This window comes from Psammomys obesus, unplaced genomic scaffold (assembly GCF_907164565.1).
Source record: "Psammomys obesus unplaced genomic scaffold, mPsaObe1.curated_primary_1811, whole genome shotgun sequence".
Taxonomy (NCBI): Eukaryota; Metazoa; Chordata; class Mammalia; order Rodentia; family Muridae; genus Psammomys; species Psammomys obesus.
The window spans coordinates 469,064-492,182 of NW_026590511.1; the positions used below are offsets into that span (position 1 = coordinate 469,064).

Sequence of the window (23,119 nt, forward strand, 5' to 3'; positions counted from 1 at the left end):
GCGGTGCAGGTGGCTTCTGATGCTGAAACTTCTGTGGCCAGGATGTCCTACAGATATCACCCCTAAAGAGACAAGCAGTGCTCTGACAGGGAGCGGGTCCCCGAGCCCCCAGCTCTCCTTCTCCCTGTCCCAACCCCTCCCCTCCAGAGCAGATCCTCAGGATTAGCTTTTGGGAGGAGATGGTGACCCAGACTGAGTCAGTCAAGACCTTGATTGGCATGAGGGTGGGGTCGTACAGTCTCAGTCCCTGGCTCAAGCCATACCTGAAGCAGGTCACAGGACTTGCCTTTTCATTTCCTTGTGACAACCCTGCTTGCTGAGGTGTGAGACCCCACAGCCACAGGAACAAGGAGGAAGGATTCAAGTGCCCTTCCCCCACTCACAAGACACCTTCTCTCCAAGTTGGAGAAGGAAGTTCTGTAAGGAGATAGGGGAGGGTTGTTTACCAGCTGGCCTGCTGCTGCTGACACCACCTGCGCTGGAAGGACAGTTCTGGGCCAGGTCCAGCCTCAGCTTTCCACCAAGGCCAGGTACTGGCAGAGGGCACTGGCCAGGGTCCCAAGTGGGAGGGTCGCAAGCAGGAGGGAAAGAGGGATCCCCTAGGCCCTGGCAGGGTCACATGACCCATCCTAGAAAGGCTGACACAGGGAAAGTGTAGATTCTCCATTCTCTGCCCAGCAGGCGGGGCGGGGCGGGGGAGGCGCCTGTCCCATCAAACAGCCGGGGTGCCCGCCTGTGTCAGTGGCGTGAAAATGCAGGGCTCCATGTGCCTTGCGGCTCTGGTGGTCCTGGGGGCTGCTGTATGTGGTAAGTGGACCAGGAAGGGGTGGGGGGGGCCAGTGCACCCGGGTGCCCTGCGGCGGTCAGACACACTCCGAATTGCTCAGAGTGTGCGATCTGAGCTTTCTGGAGTTGGTGTTTTTATCAACAGCAAGAAACTGTAGACTTTATAGAATTAAAGAACCAGAATTCACCTTAGGGCCAGCAAGAAGGGCCAGCTGGTAAGGGGGTTTGTGGCCAAGTCTGAAGACCTGCGTTTGAGCCCCTGGGACCCATTGGGTGAAGAAGTCTGCTGCAGGTTCACTGTGGTCTTGAGGCAGTGTGCGCCACCCACCAGACTTCTGATTTGAAGCCACTCGGAAATGGGTTTTGAGTCTGGGGCAGCCTGGGGCTTGGAGGTGGGAACTTACACTGGGCCCACCGTCCCCAGCAGGGCAGCCCCGAGGCCGGATTCTGGGGGGCCGGGAGGCCAAGGCCCATTCTCGGCCCTACATGGCTTCGGTGCAAGTGAACGGGACCCACGTGTGTGGCGGCTCCCTGGTGGCTGAGCAGTGGGTGCTGAGCGCCGCGCATTGCATGGATGGCGTGTGAGTGGCGGGGCTGGGCGGGGCGGGGCTCGGGAGGCTGGCACGCGATCTGAGGTGGACCCTGTCCTGTCCCCAGGACGGAGAATGACCACCTGCAGGTGGCCCTTGGTGCTCACTCCCTGTCGCAGCCTGAACCCTCCAAGCGGTTTTATGATGTGCAGAGCGCAGTGCCTCACCCGGGCAGCCGGCCCGACAGCCTTGAGGACGACCTCCTTCTCTTGAAGGTGAGGAAGCTGGGTCCTTCCCGCTCAGGGTCTAGCCTGGACCCTTCTTCCGCGCCAGAATCCCTGTCCAGAATCCGGCTTCAGATCCCATTTCTCAGCCCCGCCTGCTCTTCTGACCGTCGGCTCCTCCCACCCTCAGCTGTCGGGGAACGTCTCGCTGGGTCCCTTCGTGCAGCTCCTCTCCTTGCAAACTGAGGACAGAGAAGTGGAGCCCGGCACGCTCTGCGATGTGGCCGGCTGGGGCGTGGTCAGCCACGCGGGGCGCAAGCCGGACGTCCTGCAGAGTCTAACGATGCCAGTCATGAACCGCACGGTCTGCAACGGGCGCACGTACCACGACGGGGTCATCACTCGGAACATGATGTGTGCGGAGAGCAACCGCAGGGACAGTTGCAGGGTGAGGGGGCAGGGCCCGGGCCGCGCGCACGGCGTGGGCGGGTGGAGCCGGAGGGGCTGAGGAGGCAGCGGGAAGGGTGGAGTTCAGGGAGTCAAGGGGCTCGGGTGCTGGCTGGGCACGTCACTCGCGGCCCCGCCCCACAGGGAGACTCCGGCGGCCCTCTGGTGTGCCAGCACGTGATCGAGGGTGTGGTCTCCTGGGGTTCGCGAGTCTGTGGCAACCGCAAGAAGCCGGCTGTCTTTACCCGCGTGGCGCCCTTTGTGGACTGGATCAATGGAATCTTAAATGGTAATGTGACGGCCTGAAGGGACCACGGAGACACGCGGCTCATAATAAATGCACGCATCTGAGCCCTGTGGGTCTTAATTGAGCGCCTGCTGCACACAACCCCAGGAGGCTGAAGGCAGGTGGTTCCCAGTCTGGCCACACAGGGGCGCGCATGCTCTTTTGTGAACCGTGGGGCGGGGCGGGACCGCTCCTACTCACGGAGGTCCCGCTGCGCCCAAGACCATTGTCTGGGCTCAGACAGCCCTGCTATGGCGCGCTGAAGCTGCGCTGTGCAACGTAAACGCTAAGAAGGGAAACACACAGAGAGGCCGTGAACCAAGGCTGGATACCGCCCCAGAGCCCAGGAGAGCCGGGAATGTCTGTAGCGCCATGGGCAGAACCCAGACTAAACCCTGCGTCTCTCTACACGGAGCGCAGGGACGCAGAGCAAAGCCAAGCTCCTGGCTTCCCGTAGGTGTTGTGGATTGAGGGTCCCAGGAGCCGGCTGCTTCAGGTTGCACAGCGGCCCACTGTAATTTGCCTCGTGCTCTAGCGGTGGCGTGATTTTGGAATTCTGGGGACCTTTCAGAGGGTTCATGAATGTTAGGGCCCTGAGGGTTGTGGGTTGTTGGTTGTTTGCTGTTGGTCACAGTTTGTCAAGTAGCCGAGAAGAAATTAGATACCCGGATGGCAACGATCAAACTTGTTCCAAGGAACCCAACGCCCCAACCACCAGGAAGTAGTCTGTCGATAACGTCAACCCCATTCTCTTCTATTCTTTGTTTCCTGTTTGGGGGCTGACAGGGTGGAGAAAGGCAGAAGAAAGAGGAACCCACAAAGCAGCTGAATGTGTGCTACTTTGGAGCCGGGCCCATCCTCTGGAGCGAGGACTTAGATGCCCCCCAGCTGGGTCATGTGTGCCCTGCAGTCAGCTCCACAGGGTGCCAGGGAGAAAACAGCAAAACCAGTTACCAAGAACCAAGAGGCCTGGCTCGGCCACCTGGGCTGCAGGGGCACATGATGTGGATGCTTGAAGGCAGGGCCCCTGGAGACCACAGCAGAGGCTGCAGAACCCAGGAGACGGAGGGTGCTGGGGAGGCAGCAGTCACTCAGAGTCCACGTGCGGGTACCTCAGCAGAGCCTCAGGGCGTGGGCACAGTGGCGGGGGCCACAGGGACAGCACAAGCCTGCTGTACAAAGGAACTTTACTCAGCCTGCCTCCCCTTCTGTGGGTCCAAAAGGTAAAGTGGGGCAGACACCCCGGCCTGCACAGGGCTGTACGGACAGTGGCCTTTCAAAGGGTAGACACACAGCCCGGCTCCTTGGGGCCCTGGAGGAGCCACGTGCCTTGTGCCCGTGCTGTGGGTGGTGGCAGTGCCTCGGTGAGGACAGCAGGGTCGCGTCCCACACGTGCTCAGAGCCTGGCTGTGCACAGCGGGCTGTGGTCAGGGGCAGCCGAGGGGCACTCTCCTCCACAGCCCGCCACACAGGCAGTTCTTGATCCATCGCTGTTCCCACTCTTTCACGGCAGTTGTCTTGTTGGGTGACTTCAACATGGTGACACAGCCACACCTGGGGGACAGGGGACTGTTGGCACTCACCTAACCCTCCCACCAACCTCACCTGCCTCTGCCCTACATAGCTGTTTGTCTCCGGAAATATTGTTGCCTGCGCCGATGCCAGCCAGGCGGGACAGTATGACCCCAAACCCTGGCCTACCCACCCTAGGCATCACACAAGGCCACAACGAAGGACCTCCCCAAGCTGCCTGGGCCGGCAGATCTCGGCTTTGCCTGCGAGGCCTAGCAGGGAAGCAGAGGGGACCCGAGCCTGGCCGGCAGCCCTCACCTGGTACAGGCTTTGCACTCCTCAGTGGGGTAGGCGCCGAGGTGCAGCCTGCGGAGGTGGTCAATCTTGGGCTGGCCAGGAGCTCTGGGGATGAGATGGGAGTGAGGGGGTATGAGGTCTGTGTCCACAGGGCCATGCCAGCCGTGCAGGAGAGGGTGGCTTTTGCTTGGTGACCCTGGGCTCAATGGTAAAAACAGCAGTCAATGGCTTTTTTCTGGTAAGATAGGGCCAGCATTTCCAGAACCCTCCAAACATGGCTGAACATGGGTTGGTGGGTGAAGGCCTTACTGTGTGATGGCCAGGGCAGTCCTTTATCAGCACACCCTGAGACTAGGGCATTGCTCATCTCAGGGGCGATAGCTGGCCTGGCCCAGATGAGGCTGCATTACAGCCTCAGCAAAGCAGTGGGAGAAATGAATTCTACATGCAGGGTGTGAACTTAGAGGTGCAGGCCAGAGGAGCAGGGTGCAAGGCCACCTTCCCACACAGGGAGTATGGGCCAGCCTAGACCACGTGAAACAAAAAACCAAATATCTCAGAAGCAGTCAGATCTCTGAGTTGAGGCCAGCCTGGTCTATGGAGTGAGTTCCAGGACAGCCAGGGCTACACAGAGAAACCCTGCCTCAAACAAACAAAACAAACCATCTGTGCACACAGCAAAGGCTGAATGCCAAGTTCTTATGCAGAGACCTGATGAAACAGAACTTGATTATTGGACACTCCAGGCCTTGGAAGATGCTGGAGCCTCTGTGTGAGAGAACCTGGGAGCAGAGCTATGGTGAAACAGACCTCCAGGGGCTGCTGGGCTGGTCAGGGTGTGGGGGAAGGATGGCTGGGTGCTGCCCACCTGGTGATGCCATCCAGCTGCAGGGTGGAGGTGTTGCTGGGCAGAGTGGGTGCCCTGCCGAAGCGTAGGCGCAGGGGCTGTTTGGGCTGCAGGCGGCTGACCAGGCCGTCGCTGGCAGGAAGCCAGTCCAGATTGGGGACCAGCAGCTGGCTGGGCAGCAGGCAGCATTCATCCACCAAGCCCTCATCAGGCTCACTGGCTGGGCCATCATCTCGGCCTGTGGGGAGGGGACAGGGTCACTGCGCAGCCTTCCCAAGGAGCTACTGTGCCACCCACATGGCACCCACTGCGCCTCCTTTGGGCTCTGCCCTCAGATGGCTGAGCACTAGGGACTGCACCCTGAGGTCCAGGGCTCAGGCCGAGTGCTGGGGAAATGGTGGGCTGGGGGGGGAGGTATAAGCAGAGGGACGCCTCACAGCACATCCAGAGCTTGGTGAGCAGCCGGAAGAGCAGGGACATGCTGTCCTGTGTGTCAGAAGTGGCCGTGTAGACCGGCAGGCAGCTGGGCTTCAGCAGGCCCCAGATTCGGATCACCACCATCAACTCGCGCAGCATGCCCAGCGAGGTCCCATCGCGTAGGAAGCTGTGGCCAGGCCTCAGGGGGGAGCCCTGTGGGTGGGGACACAGGAAGTGAGGGCTGGGTGTGAGCAGCCCTGAGCTGCTAGGGGCGGGTGTGGCCAGTCGCCAGTTAACCCTCGGACCCTGGGTGAGGTCTGGGGAGATGGGTGGCACAGAGTCAGGGAGACCAGAGCTGTGTTCAGGGCCCTACAGACCACGATCAGCTCAGAAAAGGAACCGTCCAGTCTCTGCGATGCTCCTGGGGGCCTGGTGGGGGCTGACCCAGGCAAGCCGCAGGGGCTTGACCTGCGACCCTGCAGCCTGGAGGCTGTGGAAGGCTAGACGCCTCAGCTGACTTGGGACAGACAGGGAGGTGCAGTCACCCTTTTCGGGGAGTGGGGTCATGAACATCCTCAAGACAGACAGGAGTGGTGGAGTCAAGACAGACAGGAGTGGTGGAGTCAAGACAGACAGGAGTGGTGGAGTGCCGCCTCAGTGGAGAACAGCACCCCAAACTAAAGGCCGGGGCCAGGGCCAGGAGGGGCAGTGCTGAGGGGCGGGCTCTACCTGGTTGGGCAGGCTGACTAGGAGGTAGAGCACGAAGTCTCCCACCCACTGTAGCAGCTGCTGCAGCGCCTGCAGAATGTTCATGTCCAGGACGAACTCTTCAGTCTTTAGGTTGATCATGACCTTGTCTATGTCTGTGGGGACAGTGAGGGGTGCTCAGGGAACATGGTGGAGACTGTGGCTCTGAAGCACCCACAGGTCCTGGGGCAGGGTGCTGCCCACACCGGGCAGTGGATAGTGGACCTCAACCACCTTCATTCAGGACAGCTCTGCAGGAAGGAATGTCACACAGCACAAGGAAGACACCTGACTTCTGCTCAGGCACCTGCCGTGTGAGATCTCAGCTAGCACAGGAAGAAACAGTCTGGTTTTTTTTATAAAGGCTGGATCTCATGTAGCCCAGGCTGGCCGCTAAACTTGTTATGCAGCCAAGGATGACTTTGAACCTCTGATCTTTGTGCAGCACCACATCTGGTGTATGCCGGACAGGTGCTCAGCCACTAAGTTGCACTCAGACCGACGAACAGTAGGGTCGTGGACGGCTGCCCAAAGCTAGTGCTCAGGTCTGGAAGTGGGAGCCTTTCCAGCACCCACCTCAAGGGCTGGCTTGGGATTAACAGTCACTATGACCCTCCCCCCTCACAGACAGGGAAGCCGCACACCCACCAACATCGGTGATCTTGGTGCAGATCTCGGCCAGGCGGTCCCCGGGGCTCTTGTCAGGGGTGTTGAGAAAGTGTGGGCGCAGCAGCGACTTGAGGGTAGACGTGATGGCCATGAGGAACAGCTTGGTGTGGTAGTCACACACACGGGCCACCGTGCACGGCGAGAGCTTGCACAGCGAGGCCTTCATGGCTAGGATTCGGGTGGAGAGGACCTGGGCATGACGCCCGACACAGACGTGAGCGGAAGGCCTGATGGGCTAGGGGCTTGCGCCCAGGGCCTGGGGATACTCCGTTCCCAGAGCATGGAATTATGGGAAAGGGCCACTGTGCTGGGACACTCGGCAGGTGGTCACTTCTCTGGGCTTCCTCCCTCTTTATGACTCAGAGGGTAGAGTGCCCCTCCCCAGCACTGTGAGGACACTCATTAGCAAGGATGACAGTGGCCAGTTATGAGTCCCTACGGGCTTTGATGTGCTCCCCAATTTCCCTGACTGTGCAGTTCTGAGGCAAGGTATCGCTTTGCACCCCCCCAAATCATGGTCCTCCTTCTAGAGTGAAGGCTCCACAAGCTTGCACCCCTAACCCACCCCTGCCCTGATTCTGAGGTCAGCCACATAGCGCCGCCTGGGCTCCACCCACAAGCCCACAGAGGGGCGGGGCAGTTTACATGAGGCCCCGCCCACCCGCTCAGGCCCCGCCCCACCTGCTGCAGGGCAGGCTTCTGGCGCGTGTACTCCTCGTGCAGCCGCTCCACCAGGCTCTGCACCATGCCGGGCTGCACGTGCAGCAGGATGTCCCACCAGTCGTAGCCGGTCACCATGCAGTACTCCAGCAGGAACAGCAGGTGCTGCAGGGCCAGCTTGGGCTCCAGCGGGTGGCCCAGGGACGGAGAGATTCGCAGCATGCTGAGCTGGGGGGTGGAGGCTGTGTGTGGGGAGACCCAGACCTCCCCTCCTCAACCTGCCCTCCCCTCCCCATCCCAACGGCCCCTCCGTGGCCCTCCCCGTCGGGGCGCTCACCTTCCCGTGGTTGTCGATGCCCACCAGGGCCAGCGAGGTCCAGGACAGCTGCATGGCCTTGAAGTGCACGGCGGGGCCGGTGGTCCGCGGGCGCTTCAGGGCAGGCTCGTCCAGGGAGCGCGGGGCCGAGCTGTAGAACACCGCCATGGTCTGCAGCGACAGCCTATGCACCATGTGCACGCTGCCGTCCTGGAAGGCCAGCGCCAGGCCTGGGGGTCGGGGTGTGCAGTCAGGGTGGGGTTGGGGGCAAATGCTCTCCCTGTCTCTTCGTGACCTCAAGATTCAGGGCGCCCCAAGCTCCGTCCTAGAGTCCTCAGCTCTGCCACCTCCCCTTTAATGCCTTCTCCCCACATAGAGGAGACAGGAAAATAAGGACCCAGGCACACAGAGACAACCCCACCTCACAGCTGAACAGGCGGCTGGAGGAGGCACCTGACTGACTTATAGGCAGGAGCTGGAGGGATCTGAATCCTGGACCACAGGTAATATACCTTGGTGATTATGTATCTGTCTGCAAAAGGATTCTCCCCATGCCCCAACTCATTGTCATTGCCACAGCTCTTTACATATAAAGGAGCACAGCTTTCTAGTAATTGGCTAAAGCTGTGTACATCTTAAGAAATATAACTTTTTCTTAATCCACTGCAAGTCCTTCCATGTTAATGAATGCACTTTTTTATTTTAATTTTTGGCAGCTTTTAGTACCCTTGGTTTCGGGGGGTCAGCCCACACTTATCCTGACATGAGACCAGGAGCCCACAGCCCTTGGAATTCACTCCCCAACCCCCAGGTCCAGGAGCTGTGCTGCCTGCTCCTGGGCCTAACATACCAAGGCCGGGATAGAACTGGGTGTCACTGGCCACCTTGAGGTCAGTGTTGGTGAGCGAGATGGGCAGTTTGGGCAGCGCCACTGCTGATACCCGGTCCAGGTCGTTGGTGGCTGACAGGATCCGCCACTTGAGGATCATGGGCTGTTTGTCGCCAACTGAACAGTTGGGGACAGGAAAAGAGAAGCATGTGGGAGGGGTGCAACAGAAAGATGAGCTGCACTCAGGGCAGCAGGGCCACTCCTGTCCCAATCCAGGCACACCCCTCCCCCAGCCAGTTGGCCTGGATGTTACAAGAGCCGTGAACCAGTAGAACCCTGTGCTGGCCCCAGCTCTCTATATGCTAGCCTTGAACCTTCCTGCCTCTGCCTCCTTGGTGCTGGGATGACGGGCATTCTCTACCATGCCCAGATCATTCCCTGCTGGGGATGGACCCCCAGGCCCATGCACGCTGGGCTAGCCCCTCCTGAACTCTCTGGCTTCGATCGGCTATCTGTATGTCAGTCCCCATCCTTGAAAGCAGTCCTGATCCCATAGGGAGCCCCAGCAAGGGAGAAACCACATAGTGTTAGAGCAGTCAGGGCTTCCTGGCACTGACATATGGTTTGTCTCCCAAAGGACTGAGAGCAGAGGTAGGCGGGAAGTGCAGGCATGTCATCCTAGCTCAGGAGAGGCAGGAGGACCGCTGGGAGTCTGATGCCACAGGGGGCTACAGAGCCTCAGACTTCTCAAAAATCAAACAAAAGAACTAACAAAGGAACACTAGAAATCAGTGGCCAGTGGAAGCCAGCCGCTGTGTCCAGGGCATCATAGCCACATCCCCGCCTTGACCACAGCCAGTTTCCGTAACCATGGTTACCAGTCTCAGCCTGGATACCACCCACTGGGTATCTGTGGCAGGCAGGTGCAGGTGCTTGGGTGTGGGGACCCTGCCTGCCAGCTCCAGTGAACCCAGGTTGCCTGGTGACTCACAGCCATCTTCAGGAAACACAGCAGGGATGCTATTCTCATTTAATTACTCTCGGGCCATGATGGCAGTTTACTGGAACTGCAGGAGAGGCCTCTTGACACAACTCTATTAGGCCAATTAGGTCCTCTAGCCACCTCCACAACCTTGGGGGTGCTGGGGTGGGACTCCATTAGCACTCCCCTTCCCCTGCTGGCTCGCTTCCTTTCTGCGCTGGGGAAGGTCATGAGGGGCTGAGCCGGGCAACTGCAGGGCGGCCTCAGTGGCTACTCCTGGGGCAGTGTAAGCAAGAATGGTGGGGGTCGGGGAGACCTGCAGAGGGTTACAGGTGTGGGGTGGCCTGGGTAAAACCACTCACTCCGTTCAACTGCAGCCCCCTTTCTAACTGGGGTTTCTAGATGATTCCATGGCTATGAAAGTAAAATGTCTCCCTTGGCTGTGGGTGCCCTTCTGACAGCTCAGCTGACCCCTAGCCCCAGACCTTTGCATAGGACATTTCTTCATCCCAGAGGTCCTAGGTCATCCTAGGGCTCTGGAGCTCTAGCATCCCACTGTAGGCAGGAAGCCAACAGCCTCCTGGGGCTATGGATGGAACATGGGCCACACTGCTAATCCCAGGACTCAGGAGGTAGAGGCAGGTGGAGTTCTGTGCACTCAAGGCCAGTGAGGACACATAGTTGACACCCTGTCTGAAAACAAACTGCCAAATCCCAACAGCCTGGAGCCTGCCAGTGGCTCCCAGAGCTCAAGCGAGGCCTGCACTTCCCTGAGTGCGGAAGGCCGGGCGACTCACCCACGGGCGAGATCTGCTGGAAGATGTTGTTGACAGGCAGGCCCTCCTTCCGGAGGGACCAGCACTCCACCAGGCTGCTGGTCTGGCTGGACGCACACAGCAGCACCTACGGGCAGGGCTTGGTAAGGTGGCTGTCTCCTGGGGCACCCACTGCCCATGTCCCCTTGGCTTCCTCCAGTGACAGCTCCACGAGGACCGTCAGCACAAATATGCCAGGACTTTCAGGAGGTGTGGAGTCTCCTGGCCTTACAAATGCAGTGGTCACCCAGGTGACCCGCTGCCAGTGGAGTGGGAGCTTTAAGACAGGCCACCTTCTGTGGGAGACGGAAGTAGGGAGAGACTCAGGCTGAGAACCTGAGCTGGGGGCTTTCCTGAATCATCCAGAGCCTAGCTTTACGGTGGGTTGTGAGGCAGGAGAGTAAGAGGCAGAGAGAATGGGAGACACTGTGTCAGCTCTAAGATGGAGGAAGGGGCCATAAACCAAGGGATGCAGAGTCTAGCTGCTGGGCTGGGTGGGGCACAGATGCTCCATGGGGACCAGGAGGGACCTGTCAGATTCCGAACCCAGGACAGGACGTGGCTAGCTGGGGAGGCCACGGCTTACCTGCTCAGACATGTCTCGCGCCAGGAACTTGAGGTGTGTGATGGCGGGGAACCTGTCCTTGCGGTTGGGGTCAGTGGTGCAGCGCATGAACAGCGAGGGCAGGATCTCAGTGTCAATGCGGCACTTCTCGCTCACCACGCTCACACACACCTTGTAGAACTTCACGGGTGATGCACTGCTGCCGTCTGCAGCAGCCACCACAATGTTCCCACCGCCTGTGAAGGCGATGTCGGCCAGGGCCACCCGGCCTCGCAACCGACACAGGCTCTCAGTGGACGTCAGCACTTGCCCACTGGGCTTCAGCAGGGACACAGTCACCAGGCCACTGACTGTCACTGCAATCCAACCCTCCATTGGCTTGCCACCAAACAGTGTGAGTGAAGGAGAGAACTTCACGCGTGAGAACTTCTCCCCGAAGCTGGAGGCACCCGACTGCAGAGGGGGAGATGGGAGGAAGGGCTTTTGGGGGGTCTGCCTTCTAGGCCTGACCCCACAAGCACAGAGCAACAATGTGGCAAGAGTACTGGCCTCCAGTCTCAGCCTTCTCTTCTGTAACACTCAAGCAATGACATTTTTCTCAGGGGTCAAACTTGGTCCTTTCAGTTTCTCTGCTGTGACCTCATGGCTCCGTCTCTGCCTCTGTAGTAGAGGCAGTAAGACAGGCTGTGGTGCCACCAAAACTTCACAGAAGAGCAGATGGGACAGCTTGCATTTCCTATGGAGTGCTGCCTTAGTACCAACTACTCCTGTCCTTATAGCCTGTATTTACAGATTGGTATAAGTTAAATACAAAACACACCTTGTTTGTTTGAATCAGGTTATATAGCCCAGGCTGGACTAACATTTATGATCCTCCTGCCTCAGCCTTCCAAGTGCTGGGATGATAAGCATAGACTATCATGACCAGCTCAATAAAACTTTGTTTTGGTGTTTCAAGACAGGGCTTCTCTGTGTAGCCCTGGCTATCTTGGAACTTGCTCTGTAGACTGGTGTTGGGGGTTGGTCTGGTGCGCTGTGTATTCAGACGCTGATTTCTGTGCCCTGAAATCTGGTTGCAGTCCACGTTATGGGCATTGTCATGTTGTATAAACATTGCTCCTCAATTATCTTTGACTGGTTAACTTAAGAAAAGCAGAGGATCCAATGACTGGACGGAGAAGGTAGGAAGGTTGGACTTCCATTCCCAGTCCGGGAATCTGAGGTAGGGAACAGAGGGAGAGAAAAAGAGAAGAGGAGGCAGAGAAAGGACATACACTGATGGAGCAGAAGCGACCCAGGCAGGACCAATATAGCAAGTAACTTAGGGCATACAGCTGGGAAGTAACCAGACTAGCAGAGAGACTAGAATTAACTGTATCTGCCCAGCCATTGATCCTAAAGCTTATTAATATATCTAATAAGTCTCTGTGTCATTTATTTGAGAGTTAGAATGGGTAATTAGAAAAGGCCCCCCAAGGGCCAAGGTTGGTGGTGTACACCTTTAATCCCAGGCTTGTCTACAAAATGAGTCCAGGCCAGCCAGGACTACACAAGAGAAACCCTGTCTCGAAAAAAAAATTTTTTTTAAAAAGAAAGAAAAAGAAGAGAAGAAGGAGAAGGTGGCCCTCCAAAATTTAAATATCTTTTACAGACCAGGCTGGCCTCGAACTCAAGAGATCCACATGCCTCTGCCTCCCAAGGGCTAGGATTAAAGGAGTGCACCACTATACCCAGGACAGCCAGGGCTACACAGATAAGCCCTGTCTTGAAAAACTGGAACAAAAAAAGAGATTTACTTATTATCTTGTGTTTGAGTGTTTCCCTGGCTATACATAGGGGTACCACATAGTGAGATATCTGTGGATGTCAGAAGGGGGCATTGGGCCCCCTGGAGCTGGAGTCACAGGTGGTTGTGAGCCACCCTGTGGGTCCTGGGAACGTAACCCAGGTCCTCAGCAGGAGCAGCCATGCTCTAACCACTGATTCATCTCTCTGTCTCCTACATTAAATTTGCCAGTGTCACTGTGTAGCCCTGGCAGGCCTGGAAGGCCTGGAGGCCTGTGTAGCCTCCTGGGTGGGAGGCAGGCAGTGTGGCCACCTACAGGTCCAAACGCCTGTAGCCATCACGAAAGAAGGCCTGGCTCTGCCTCCTTCCTCACGGGGGCTCCCACTGCCCCTCCAGATGCCTGTGCCCAACTCTGTCCCTGCGCCTAACTGGCTGAACTCAGAATGTAGATGGGCAGGGGAATTCTGGGTCATCACTAATCAAGATAGCCTGAGGCCTGAGGACAGCAGCCCCTGGCTGGTTAAAGAGCAGCCATCTGTAAGATAGGAAGCCACTGAAAATGCCACCATGTGTTAAACGGATTCGCTGTAGAGGGACCATCAGCACAAGGGGAGGCTCGGGTCACAGGGCTCATGAGGGCAGCTACTGACTGACAGGTAATCCACACTGAGGTGCTGATGACAGCAAGGAAGGGGCAGTCTGGCTGCTCTCAGCTCCATCCCATCTGTCCCTCAGTCCCCTCAGGGGGTACCTCACCTTCTCCACGTGTAGTGCTAGCTTGACACCATTGTGTAGCCAGGACAATGCCACGATGGGGTCCCCCTCCACCTGGCTGCCCACTGAGCTCTCCCAGCTGTTGGCCAGGTGGTCCGCCATGCTCCAACATTTGATCTGTCCATCGGCGTCAGCTGACAGGAGCCGGGACCCTGAGGGGGACAGCTGTGTCTGGAGCCCTGCCCCACTCAGGACTCCCACTGAGTGGAGTGGCTGGCCCCTGGCTCTGGACTCAGAACTGATGACCAAGGAAGGCAGCCCACTCTGCGGAGAGCTCTGGACTGAGAGCAAACTTCGTGGCCTCACCTGACTGGTCCCACTCCAGGCAGGTGATGGCCTCGCTGTGGCCAGAGGGGATGGAGTGCACTTCCCAGGGGTGTTCTGTGTCCAGGATATGGATCATGTGTGTCAGGTCTGCAGCGGAAAGGGGACAGGTGAGGTCGGGGTGGCTCACCGCAGCCCATGGTTCCCATCCCTAGTTCACCTCTTCCTCTGAGTTCCCCCACGCTGCCAATACCGGGAGAATGCAGCCACAATGTCTCTCCTGGGGGCACTAGCGCCGGAGCTGCAGGACGGTGCCAGCGTGTGGCCACCCTCTAACTGGCATCAGAGAGCCTGAGCTGCCACCGTGAGCTTCTCAAACTGGGCCACATTTCGCCCGGAAATCTGAGGCCCAGTCGGGCCACACCTGGCACGGCCCACCTACTCGGTGTCCACCCCCAGGTCCCAGCCAGGTGAGGAGGGCCCCGGCTCAGGCTCACCCTGGTCATCGTTGCGTAGGTCTGTGGTGAAGGCGATGAGGTTCCTGCAGGACCAGGCGCAGGCCAGGGGCAGCGACGGGCAGTACGTGCTCTTGGCCCACTTCTCCCACTCGCACACATAGGCGAGGTCCATCATGCCCACCGCACCCAGCACGCTCCCTGGCTCCTGGGGAACAGGGAGGCACCACTCTATAGCAGCGCCCAGCTAAAGCGGGTCTACAATGTTCTCCAGGCCTTGAAGCCCGAGCCCTGCTTTAAATTCCATGATGCCCGGCCTGAGGTCAACCCCACCTATCACCCACCCAGATCTCAGCCTCCGAACACTAATTTCACACACGGAACTAGGTCCACCTGTACCTCTTCAGTCGGCGTCAATTTACACTCCAAGTTCAGTCCCTATGCCCCGCCCCCGGCCCATTAGGCCCACCCCAAGGCTGCGCCCTAGACCCAAAGCCTGAGTCCTAACATACACTCCAAGCACCTTTGCCACGCCCCGCCCAAGTTCGTAAAGCTCCACCCACACCGTCCAAGCACCCAAGCTCCGCCTCCAAACCACCCATCAGCTTCAGGCCCTGCTTCTCTCCTCAGTTTGTGATTATCAGGCCATCGCCCGCCTCCCTCCGCCTCAGAACAGCATCCCCAACCCCCGACTCCCCTCAGACTCTGCTCCCTAGGACACGCTCCTCTCCAGTAGGCTCATTTCCTCACGCTCCGCCCCTCCGTTAACGTCTGACCCAGACCACGCCCCCCGGGGGGTTCTTAGCCCCTCAGACCACGCCCCCTCCTCAGCCTAGCCTCCTCAGGCTGCTCCACAAGCTCCGGTCCTAACCAAGCCCCACCCACACGGGCCGCTACCCAGGAAGCTTTGTTCCCAGGCCCGCCCTCTGACCCCGCAAGGCTCCGCCCCTTGGCCTTCCGCGCGCGGCGACGCCCGAAGCGCTCCGGCCACGCGTCCCGCGACCCGCACTGACCTGTCCTCCCCGAGCGCCCAGTCGGCCGGGCGGCCTCGATCCACACTCGCCCCAACGTCCGGGATCCGGCGCCGCCATCACTGGGCCCGCGCCGGCACCTCGCACAGACTTCTGGGAGAACTCAGGCCCCGCCCCTACCCCGGTTAATTTGCATAAAATAATTCCGAGTAAAAGTTGCGGCTCTACGTTGATAAAAGACAAGTTATCTGCCATTTCTGATCACTGGCTACATCTTACATGATAGGTTTAGTTTTAAATAAGAAAAAGGCTAAAAGTAATCACATTTAAAAAGTCACCCTAACCCAAATGAGAGTGAATCTTGAGACTATAAATACTGCTCGGACAAGCCAGAGGTTTGTGCTCGCTTCGGCAGCACATATACTAAAATTGGAACGATACAGAGAAGATTAGCATGGCCCCTGCGCAAGGATGACACGCAAATTCGTGAAGCGTTCCATATTTTGTCTCCCCCCAAAAGAAACTGAGGTGTGCGTCCCATTTCCCTTTTGGTCTTTGGGACGAGGGCTCAGGTTGGCCTCACGTTGAGATGCTCCTGTCACAGCTTCAGCGTGCCCACACGCTGGATGGAACCCATGGGTGGGGGGGTGCACGCTGGAGGGTCCACGGGTGCAGGTGAGAGGACACTGAGCTGGTTCTTTCCTTCCGCAGGTCAAGCTTGGCAAGCCCCTTAACCCGCTGAACAACTTTGCTGGCGAGTGGCGTGTCTGTTTGAGGCAGGGTCTCCCTGTTTGGCCCTGGCTATGTAGAGCACCTGGCCCTGAACTCACAGACACCCACCAGCCTCTGGCTCCCAAGTACTGGGATCAAAGATGTCCAACACCAAAAGCTGGTTGTGGTGAGGAACATTAAATCTCAGCACTCGGAGAGGCAGAGGCAGGAGGATCGCAGTGAGTTGGAGGCCAGCCTGGTCTACAAAGTCAGTCCAGGACTGCCAGGGCTACACAGAGAAACCTTGTCTCCAATAACCAAAAAAAAAAAAAAAAAAAAAAAAAAGTGCCACTGCAATTGCTCTCCCCGAGCCACAGCCATCTTTATGCGTTTTACACATTTTAAATGAACTAACAGCCAGGCAGGGTGCTGCACTCCTTTAATCCTGAGTTCGAGGCCAGCCTGGTCGACAAATTCAGGCCAGGGCTACACAGATAATCTGTGTCTCAAAATAAAATTAAATAAATAAATAAAGACAAAATAAAATAAATGCACCAAGACTGGAGGTTCCCCCATGTCCAGACCTCCAGCCCGCAGTGACCCACCCCAACCAAAGCCAAAGACAAGCACACAGCCTGAGCACCAAGGCTTTATTAAAAGTGTCCCTTTTCCCCCAAGCACAAAGAATCCCACGAGGGGAAGGACAGGGAGGGCCATAAGGCCTCTGCAGTGACCACAGCAATGCCGGGCAGCAGAGGGGACAGGGGAAGGGAACAGGGCCCACAAGGTCAGAGGCTTCTGGCTGGAAGTCCTGGACCCCTGGTATTCGGAGGGAGGGGAGGGGCAGGGGCGATCTGAAAGGCAGGCAGGGCCCAGGGAGCAGGGGACATGACACACACATCATAAAGAAAAGCTTAGAGTCAGCGCTTGATACACAGCTTGTCCAGGTTTGCTGGGCACACACGCACACAACAAAGAGCCCTGGGAGATGAGCAGAGTCCTAGAGAGGCCCCGCCACCCCCATCAGAGCTGAGACCTGGAGGGCTCAGGCAGGGCTCACATCAGAGCCCACGACTGGATGGCGCTAGGTGTTTGGGTAGTGCCTCCCCACTTTAAAAGAGAAATTAAAACAAATCTTCCCCAAAACATGCCAAATTCATTAAAAGTGATTAGGAGGGTAAAAGAAAAGAGTCCGCTTCTCCTCGCCTGAGCTTCAGACTGGGACAAAGAAAGCCAAACACAGGAAAACAAACGCATGGAAAGGCCCGGGTCAGGTCTCCCCACCCAGATTTACAGGTACCAGGGTAGGGAGCTATAGGGCCGTCCTGTGTGAGCGGGGACGCGAAGGGGCAGGGGTGGTATTCAGACTCTGACACTGTAGAAGATTATTATCAGCAGATGTTGGAGTCTGGGCTAGGCGAGTCGGCAGGCGGGGCCTCCGCCGTCACTGCTGGTCCAGGTAGGCAGACAGCAGAAGCTCTGGAGGCAGGAAGTCCAGGTGACGGTTGCTGACCTTCATCTGCCTCCGGCCCTCCAGGTCAGCACCTGTGGACAAGCCATTGAGGACTGGAGGAGCTGGGAGTATTAGCACGAGGCCTGGGGGGCTGGAGGGTCAGGAGTTCAAGGCCATCCTTGGCTATACACATACTGGAGGGGAGGCCAGCCTTGGCTACACCCGAGACCCTGTCTAGACAACAAAAGAAACTGGGTGAGGCTAGCCATGAGCTGAGACTCTGTCTATAGGGCTCCCATTTCACCTAGATCAAAACTCAATCCCCACAGAGAAACCCCTCAACCCCTCCCAGCTCTCAGGTGTGTGAGAATACAGGCAGGTGTGGAAGCTGCAGCATCCCCCACGGTGGGAAACCAGAGGGACCAATCCCAAGGGTTGCCATGGAAACCACAGCAACTCCACAGGAGGCAGAGACAGGTGCAAGGAAAGGGAAGACGCAGAGGGACAGCTGGAGCCACTGAGGGCCCACAACCATCATTAGAAACAGCCGCCCTGTGAAGACGGAAAATGGAGGACGAAGACCTATGTTCTGGGAACTGGGCTCTTACTGGACACGGGGCACCTGTCTCCTTTTCTTCTTCAGGTTGGGGATAGAAGCTCCTCACCTCCAGGCTTTAACAACCTCACTTTGCTCCCTCCCCTGGAGCTGTGAATGGAGGGTGTCTGGCCCCCAGAATCCCATACTACTCTTCATGAGTTAAATATAACCCAGGGCCCCAGGGCCGGACCCCCCCCCCCCCCCGCCACTTCCTCAGGATGAAGGGGATGAAGGGGATGAAGGGGTGGCGGAGGGGAGTGGCACTCACTGGCTGAGATGAGGTCCATGTACTGGCAGACAGCATGAAGCAGGAGCCTCTCAAAGCTGGGGAGGAAGGGACATGAGGGGCTGAGCCAGGGCGGGAGAGGAGGGCATGCCGTCCCCTCTCCTCAGCCCCTGTACCTGTTGTCCAGCATGGCGGTGTACACAGCCTGGGGTGACACCGAGAAGAAGGCCAGAAGCCGTTCCTCCCAGCTCTCCAGGGTTTCCTGTGGGATAGGAAGAGCTGAGGGGGTCACAAAATCCCCACTAAGTGCCTTAGAGTATCTGACAGTGTCAGGCACCTGAACACCACATGACCGGACCTGCCTCTGGTCAAACTCTTATACACTCTGCGGCAACCCCTGCCATTACCCCATCCTCCTCCTCCTAACCAGCGCACCACCTGCCCCTCTCCCGGGGGCTCCTGTCACCTCTTCACCAACTCAGAATGGGGACATGGAAAGGCCAGGCTTCGAGGAAGATGGGGCACTGACCATCGGGATTCGGCTACGCTTGAGCACGGAGCGCAGGCGACGGCTGATGCGCCTGAAGCACTCATGGGGTGTGAAGGCCGGGTCCTCTGTGAAGGTGGCAAGGGGGGGAGGCCTGGGGTGAGCTCGGGGCCCGCCCACAGCCTAGCCACACCCACCAGGGAACCCTACCTTCATCCCTTCCCTTTGCCCACCAAGGTGACCAAGGAGTTTCGCACCCCCAAGGCTCTGCCCCTCTGTAGCTTGGCCCTGTCCCCAGGACAACAGGGCGACTGGCCCCGCCCACACGGGCACGCCCCCAGCCAGGCCCCACCTCTCCGCCGGTCCTCCCCACGGCCAGGCCCGCGCCTCCTCTTGCCCTGGCCCTCATCCTCCAGATAGCGGAGCACTCGCTCTTGCTCCTCCCCGGATCGGTTCATAAAATCATTCCAGACCTGGAAGACAGGGATGGAGGCTCGCCCTGGGGCCCCTGGGTCTGTCTCTCCACTTGATAACTGGACACTCAAGGCACAGGCGCCCATCTGCCCCGGCTCACAGGCGCGGGTCCCAAGCTGAACGCTGGAACTGGGGAGGGGCTGCAGAGACTCCCAGGGTCTCACCTCCACATAGGTAGCATTGCTGCAGGCCTCTGCAAAGATACCGGGTGCTGCGGGAGGAGTCAGGTCCCCATCTTCCAGCCCAGGAGGGCCCCCGGCGGTCTCGAGCAGCGTGAGGAGGTACCGGGCTGGCAGGAAACAGATTTGTAGGTTGAGGCCGTGTTTGGGTCCCAACTCACTTCCACCGGCCCAAGTTCTGTTTTCTTTTCATTTTAACCCATCCAGTCTAGAGCCCCATCTACCTCTCCCTGACGCGCTGAACTCCTGTGCACCCTGCTTACTGTTTTCCAAGCGCTGCAGACTCTTCCGTCCCTTGGCTTTGGGCACCAGGTCCGAATTCCGCACAGCCTGGTTGATAAAATGTTGCTTACGTCTGGAAGAGGAAACCCTCTTCACTTGTGAGCCGCTGATGGGCAGGCAGTCAGGAAGAGACCTGTAGCCAGGTGAAGAGGTCATCAGGGCCAAGAACAGGCCTGCTCCGTCTCCCTGGCAATAAGAGGCTTTTCCCCCACCCCCACCTCAAGACTCAAGTTATGATGCACGATGGGTAAACTGAGGCTCCAAGACTGGAGGGCACGGGTCCTAGTCCCCCAGAAGAGCAGTGGTCTCCCCCCCCCATCACTCCCAACTCCAGATTCAAGCCACAAGACATCAAGGTCCTTGTGCACCCCAGGGGTCGGACGCTAACCCTATGGAAGGGGACCTTCTGCCCCATGACCTGTAAGCCAAAAAGGAGCCACAGGGTCTCAAGGTGACAGCACCCGACAGGGACTCAGGATCTGCTGGCTTCCTGGAAGCTAAAAGGGGTCCAGCTAATCGCGCCCAGGAGCCGGTAGCCTGTCTCAGAGCTAACTGCCCAGCTCCCGAAAACCGTAGTAATCCCGGGATGAGCTGGGTGCCCAGGAAGCCAGGCGCTTGCTTGGCAGGGGAGGACAAGAGCTACAGGGAGACAGTAGGCTTGGGGAGCCCTTTGGCCGCGCTGGGGAGAGCAGCGTGCTCCCAAAGGCCACGCCTCCCGTCTGCCTCCCCCGGCTCTGGTGGGGTGGGCCCCTTCACCCATCTCAGGCCACCAGCCCGCTGCACTTCGAAGGTCGAAGGTCACTGTGGACCTGGGGATTCCCTCCCCAAGGCGGGGGAGTCAGCCCTTAACCTCTACATCCTTCCCTGAGCAGGGTGAGGCCTGAGGTGAGGCCAGCCCCAAACATTCTACCGGTCCCAGACAAACATTCAGTGTTGCATCAGCTCTGAGGTCCGAGGCTGGACCACTTCTGCTCTAGCTTCAACCCCGGCCTTCAGAGCTCCACCCCTGCAGCTGGGGCAGGCTGATAACAAACCACAGCTGTCTTGCGGAAAGGACAGACAGACACAGCAATAAAAGGGAGTTCCGAGCAGCCTTCTGGCTACAAGGACAGTTGTGACCCTGCGTCCCAGTTTGGACGGCTAAGCCCACTCAGGCCAGAGCCCACCAGGCTGGCCATGGCCCTGCTCTGGTGCCAGCCACGGCTCCCAAGTGTGAGCCCTCGACACTCCTTGGCCTGGTATTACAGCACATGTTGTGTGGGTATTATAGAACGGAGTTGTGCTCCATTCAAAGGGCTTTGGGGATGTCACCATCCCCTGGGAAACCCCAAGGGCTCCAGGAAACAGAACCGCTGCCTGAATTCAAGCCTGTTATGCCCCTCACATGCCTTCAATCCCAGCGCTGGAGGAGACAGAGGCAGGCGGATTACTGTAAATTAAAGGCCAGCCGTGGTCTATAGAAAGCAATGCCAGGACAGTCGAGGCCTCACAGAGAAACCCTGTCTTCAAAACAAAACAAAGACACCAAACTTGTCATGCCCCTGAGCCTTGGCACCTCTGTCGCCAACGCCTCTCCTGGTTCTGCTTGATTCTGGTTTCTGTCCAAATGTCACCTCCTGGAAGGTGGCCCAGCCCGTCCAATCAGTACTTCTCACTGCTATGCCAACTGTGAACCAGCTGGTCTGAGTTGTTTACTCCTTAACCCCTGCTCACTGAACCCCACAAGTGTCCAGCAGGCAGTTCGCAAGCAATGGGACTCCAAGAGGCTGGCTGAATGAAGGAGCATTCCTTTCCCCATAACCAGGCCACTTTACAGACAGTGAAGCTGAGGCCGCACAGGTGGCGTCTGCCTCCTCAGAATGTGACCAGCACCTGTGAGGAACGGCCAGGCCACAAAGCAGACGGTGCCAAGTGCGTGGGGTTTGGGGAACAGGCCTTTCTTGCACCCTGCTGGTTGGGTAATGGGACCCCGGCTCACCAACACGCACCCTGGATACAAGCACACCTTCTTTGGCAAACACTCCCGGAAAGGCAGAGAACCACTTCCCCAACAGGAAGCAGGGCGGAGGTGACGCAAGGGCCCCAACACCCAGGCAGGTGGACACCTGGGCGAGGCCCTGAAGGGAAGTAATTCACTAAATCGCAAACTCGTTTACAGTAGAGCCACATTCATCGTCGCTAGGTGTGGTCCCAGGAGGCTGAGGCAGGAAGATCGGGAGCTCAAGGTCATCCTCAACTACACACAGAGAGATTGGGGCCAGCCTGAGCTACGTGAGACCCTGAGTCAAAACAAACAAAACACGAACCGGGAGACAACACAGTGGTTACCGCTCTGTCTGCCTGCAGGAGCCAGCACCTGGTGGCTCACACTTGCCTGTAACTCCAGGAGTCATGTGACCTCTGCAGGCTCGAGCACATACATGGTGCAGACCCATGTATGTTCATACATGTATGTCCCCATGTATGGTACATACCCAAAGGTGAAAGCAAAATGCCCGTGTATACATTAAGATAAAATGTTTTTTAAAAATTAAATAAATTAAAAAAAAAAAGCCAACACCCAAAGGTACATCAAATAGAACCTTAGCTTGCTGGTCAGCATGGGGAAGAGCTTTGCTCCCCTGCCCTGAGTCTAAGAGACCACTTTCCACGCCCATTCACAGAAACCGAGACACAGAAAGACCCAGCAACCTGGCCAGGAGGCAAAGCCAGCTCTTGACCCCACAAAGGTGTCAGGGCAGATGACACAGGGCCATTGGTCACAGGACCTCAATTCCTCAGTAGCCACATTCGGCCAGGGCTGCACACTGGCCGCTCCAGGCCACCCCACCTCCCATCACTTTGGGAACTGACCCCAGGGACACAAAGAGTGACCATTGCCAGGAAAGGGGAGGCAACGGTGACCTCACGGAGGGTGGCTGGGAAATGCCATTGGCATTGGCCCTCCAGTCCAGTGTCACCTCAGCCAGTGGGGTAGGAAGGGGATGAATCAACTTAAATGCCTTTAGCTGGGTTAGCAAGCCCTCCTAACAGAAGCCCAGAGCGGGGGTCTGAGTCTGTGAGTGAGCAGCCAGAGAAAGGGGTGTGGGTGGAGGAGACAGAGGACATCCAGTGAGGAAGACTGGGGAGGAGGACAGGGAGGAGGAGGCAGAGGGGAGAGGAAGAGGAGGAGGAGGAGACCCCAGCCTGGGAAGGAGGAGACCCCCAGCCAGGGGAGGCGGAGGAGAAAGAGGAGAAGTCCCCAGCTTGGGGAGGAAGAGGAGAAGACCCCAACCTAGAAAAGAGGAGGAGGAGACCCCAGTCTGGGGTGGAGGAGGAGGAGATCCCAGCCTGGGGAAGAGAAGGAGGAAGAGAAAGAGGAGGAGGAGGAGAAGTCCCAAGCTTGGAGAGGAGGAGGAAGAGAAGGCCCCAGCCTAGAGAAGAGGAGGAGGAGACCCCAACCTGGGGAGGAGGAGGAAGAGGAAGAGACCCCAGCCTGGGGAGGAAGAGGAGAGCCCAACCTGAGGAGGAGGAGGAGGAGGAGGAGGAGG

The 23,119-nt window shown here is 58.0% G+C and overlaps 3 protein-coding genes and 1 non-coding gene across 7 annotated transcripts in view; 2 read left to right on the forward strand and 2 right to left on the reverse strand.

Moving 5' to 3' along the window:
* Window positions 1-708: 708 nt before the first annotated feature.
* Cfd (complement factor D) lies at window positions 709-2,338 on the forward strand. Of its 2 annotated transcripts, none has more exons than XM_055607767.1 (5): window positions 709-807; window positions 1,211-1,367; window positions 1,444-1,591; window positions 1,731-1,988; window positions 2,132-2,338. In XM_055607767.1, the coding sequence occupies exons 1-5, from the start codon at window positions 753-755 to the stop codon at window positions 2,291-2,293; spliced, it is 780 nt and encodes a 259-aa protein (XP_055463742.1). In that variant the 5' UTR covers window positions 709-752; the 3' UTR covers window positions 2,294-2,338. The 2 variants fall into 2 exon arrangements, with proteins under 2 accessions (XP_055463742.1, XP_055463743.1); XM_055607768.1 differs by having other exon boundaries at window positions 1,214-1,367.
* A 1,105-nt stretch (window positions 2,339-3,443) lies between these two features.
* On the reverse strand, window positions 3,444-15,317 carry Med16 (mediator complex subunit 16). 3 transcript variants are annotated; one of them, XM_055607823.1, is made up of 15 exons: window positions 15,222-15,317; window positions 14,251-14,416; window positions 13,796-13,903; window positions 13,472-13,641; window positions 10,951-11,382; window positions 10,347-10,452; window positions 8,589-8,744; window positions 7,760-7,968; window positions 7,444-7,650; window positions 6,742-6,952; window positions 6,076-6,209; window positions 5,367-5,559; window positions 4,951-5,167; window positions 4,104-4,187; window positions 3,444-3,827 (listed from the first exon to the last, which is right to left on the reverse strand). In XM_055607823.1, exons 1-15 carry the CDS (start codon window positions 15,297-15,299, stop codon window positions 3,701-3,703), a joined length of 2,598 nt encoding a protein of 865 aa, XP_055463798.1. In that variant the 5' UTR covers window positions 15,300-15,317; the 3' UTR covers window positions 3,444-3,700. The 3 variants fall into 3 exon arrangements, with proteins under 3 accessions (XP_055463798.1, XP_055463799.1, XP_055463800.1); XM_055607824.1 differs by lacking the exon at window positions 15,222-15,317 and adding an exon at window positions 14,608-14,943; XM_055607825.1 differs by lacking the exons at window positions 13,472-13,641; window positions 13,796-13,903; window positions 14,251-14,416; window positions 15,222-15,317 and adding an exon at window positions 11,750-12,053.
* A 261-nt stretch (window positions 15,318-15,578) lies between these two features.
* On the forward strand, window positions 15,579-15,685 carry LOC129677199 (U6 spliceosomal RNA). The gene has a single exon (XR_008720179.1). It is a non-coding gene; the product is annotated as a U6 spliceosomal RNA (small nuclear RNA).
* An 838-nt stretch (window positions 15,686-16,523) lies between these two features.
* Window positions 16,524-23,119, reverse strand: part of R3hdm4 (R3H domain containing 4) — a 7,072-nt gene continuing 476 nt past the window's right edge. Inside the window, exons 2-8 of the mRNA XM_055607719.1 lie at window positions 19,571-19,722; window positions 19,293-19,417; window positions 19,007-19,127; window positions 18,697-18,782; window positions 18,344-18,429; window positions 18,210-18,265; window positions 16,524-17,435 (exon numbers count right to left, since the gene is read on the reverse strand). Coding sequence (XP_055463694.1) covers window positions 17,335-17,435; window positions 18,210-18,265; window positions 18,344-18,429; window positions 18,697-18,782; window positions 19,007-19,127; window positions 19,293-19,417; window positions 19,571-19,722 — 727 coding nt within the window. The 3' untranslated portion in view covers window positions 16,524-17,334. The remainder of the gene's footprint in view (window positions 17,436-18,209; window positions 18,266-18,343; window positions 18,430-18,696; window positions 18,783-19,006; window positions 19,128-19,292; window positions 19,418-19,570; window positions 19,723-23,119) is intronic.

Excerpts from the sequence above, each read along its gene's own strand:
- Cfd (XM_055607767.1), top strand. The coding sequence starts at position 753 with ATGCAGGGCTCCATGTGCCTTGCGGCTCTGGTGGTCCTGGGGGCTGCT. Across the intron at positions 808-1,210 it reads CCTGGGGGCTGCTGTATGTG|CAGGGCAGCCCCGAGGCCGG; the intron begins GTAAGTGGACCA and ends CACCGTCCCCAG. Across the intron at positions 1,989-2,131 it reads ACCGCAGGGACAGTTGCAGG|GGAGACTCCGGCGGCCCTCT; the intron begins GTGAGGGGGCAG and ends CCCGCCCCACAG.
- Med16 (XM_055607823.1), bottom strand. The coding sequence starts at position 15,299 with ATGGCGGCGCCGGATCCCGGACGTTGGGGCGAGTGTGGATCGAGGCCG. Across the intron at positions 8,745-10,346 it reads CCAGCAGATCTCGCCCGTGG|TTGGCGACAAACAGCCCATG; the intron begins GTGAGTCGCCCG and ends CCAACTGTTCAG. Across the intron at positions 6,210-6,741 it reads CACCAAGATCACCGATGTTG|ACATAGACAAGGTCATGATC; the intron begins GTGGGTGTGCGG and ends CTGTCCCCACAG.